At 51.3% G+C, this 1,620-nt stretch overlaps 1 protein-coding gene across 1 annotated transcript; it reads right to left on the reverse strand.

Annotated features, from left to right (window-relative positions):
- Positions 1–1,014: 1,014 nt before the first annotated feature.
- Positions 1,015–1,410, reverse strand: MAA_11824 (Beta-ketoacyl synthase; the record flags this gene model as incomplete). The annotated part of the gene is made up of 1 exon (XM_011413161.1): positions 1,015–1,410. The coding sequence occupies one exon, from the start codon at positions 1,408–1,410 to the stop codon at positions 1,015–1,017; it is 396 nt and encodes a 131-aa protein (XP_011411463.1).
- Positions 1,411–1,620: the final 210 nt, after the last annotated feature.

A 1,620-nucleotide genomic window follows, 5' to 3' on the forward strand; every position in this document is an offset into this window, starting at 1 on the left:
ATCAATTTATCAAAGGTCTATTTCCTGCACGGAGCGGGAGAAATCCGTCATATGTTAATCATGGGCTGGGGTGGTGCAAGCCCCAAAGAGATCGAGCCGGGCTCGAAGCTTCGGAAGGAGATTAAGCGGTCGGTAGCAGAAATTCACGGCCTGGGGGTCATCCATCAAGACCTTCGGCGCGAAAATATCCTTTGGAACGCCGAGCTGCGGCGGGCCTTGATCATCGACTTTCACCATTCTAAATTTGTTTTGCAACGCCCAGCAAAACGATCACAACGGGCAAATGGGCCTTTAGGCAGATTGCGGGACAGGTCAGACACGCGACAGGCCAAACGTCTACGGGTTGTGTAACATAACACCCGTCCGTTTCTGATCTGCAAACAGCAACCACAGTTCGGATTTGAAAATATGTCTTGCCTTGGCAGAGCCTTTTAAGGAGCCTTGGAAAATAGAAAATAATAATACACACCAATACCAAGGAATGGAAGAGGAATCTAGGATCTGCACTAGGCAACCGGACTCATCACGAGTACCAACAGCTGAAGAGGCCAGTCAAGATGTCACGTCGGTCAGCGCAACCGATTCGGAGGCAGCTCTCGGAAGAGGTCTGAGGAGATTATTGTCACATTCTGCCAGACTCGCGAATACGTACGCTCATACCCGTAGCCATTTGCCGGTCTCAGCCCGCGGACGGAACGTAATTCACGTCATTCAGCCCGCCAAGCTGGCCAGGCGCACCAAATACATCGTGCTTGGATGGACAGACCACCAATTGCTACTGGGCCTCGGGTCACACGTCGCAAGGTCCTCGCTTGTTTCTTTGCGAGACTAGGAAACTCAGACGGTCTCGATTTCTCCTCAATCTTGGTGCTACTGCATTTCTGTCACAACTCCACCTCCCTCCCTCCCCACGCGCCTAAGCATGCGGATGTGATAGCGACGGTTATATTCTGCATGGTTTAGCTAGTCTGGCTTTTCAATGCTCTAATTTGCCTAGTTTGCCTAGTTATAATTCTATTTCGAACCGATATTTAAGCCTTCTGAGCCACCAATGTTGCGTTGCGCATTGCGATGCGAGACCTTGCCCCCGTTGGCATGAGGTTCGTGAAACACGATGGCACCGGGGACTCCGCCGGTCGCACAACCGGTCGCGCCGTTCTTAAACTCAAATCGTCGACCTGAGCCTCCCTGGCGTATTTGTACGTAGCCAACCCTCTGCATAGCGCGGCAAAAATCCGTCCATGAAATCTCCGTGCTATTTCTCGAGGAGGGAGCTAGTAGCGCCTTCCAGAATTCTTTGTCTTTTACAGGCGTAACTACAGGCAGTGGCTCTACCTGCTTCGCGAGTAGTATTGGAAATGAGGCGGACCGCTCATCTGGTCGGGGGCGGTGATGCTTTGATCGTTTCATTTTAGTAGTTGTTATTGCAGGTCCGAGGTCGGCTCCAATGCAATGGGCTGGTACGTGGTCTGCCATGGGTAACACTTGGTCCATCGGAACCGTTCTCTGAATATCAAAAGCCACCTTCTCATTGGTCGCGTTTCCTTGAGATGACTTTATCATGAGCTCATCAATCATGTTCCAGAATGTTCGGTGTCGTGACCGCAGGTCGATTCCTTT

Source organism: Metarhizium robertsii (assembly GCF_000187425.2).
Source record: "Metarhizium robertsii ARSEF 23 chromosome Unknown MAA_Scf_48, whole genome shotgun sequence".
Lineage (NCBI taxonomy): Eukaryota > Fungi > Ascomycota > Sordariomycetes > Hypocreales > Clavicipitaceae > Metarhizium > Metarhizium robertsii.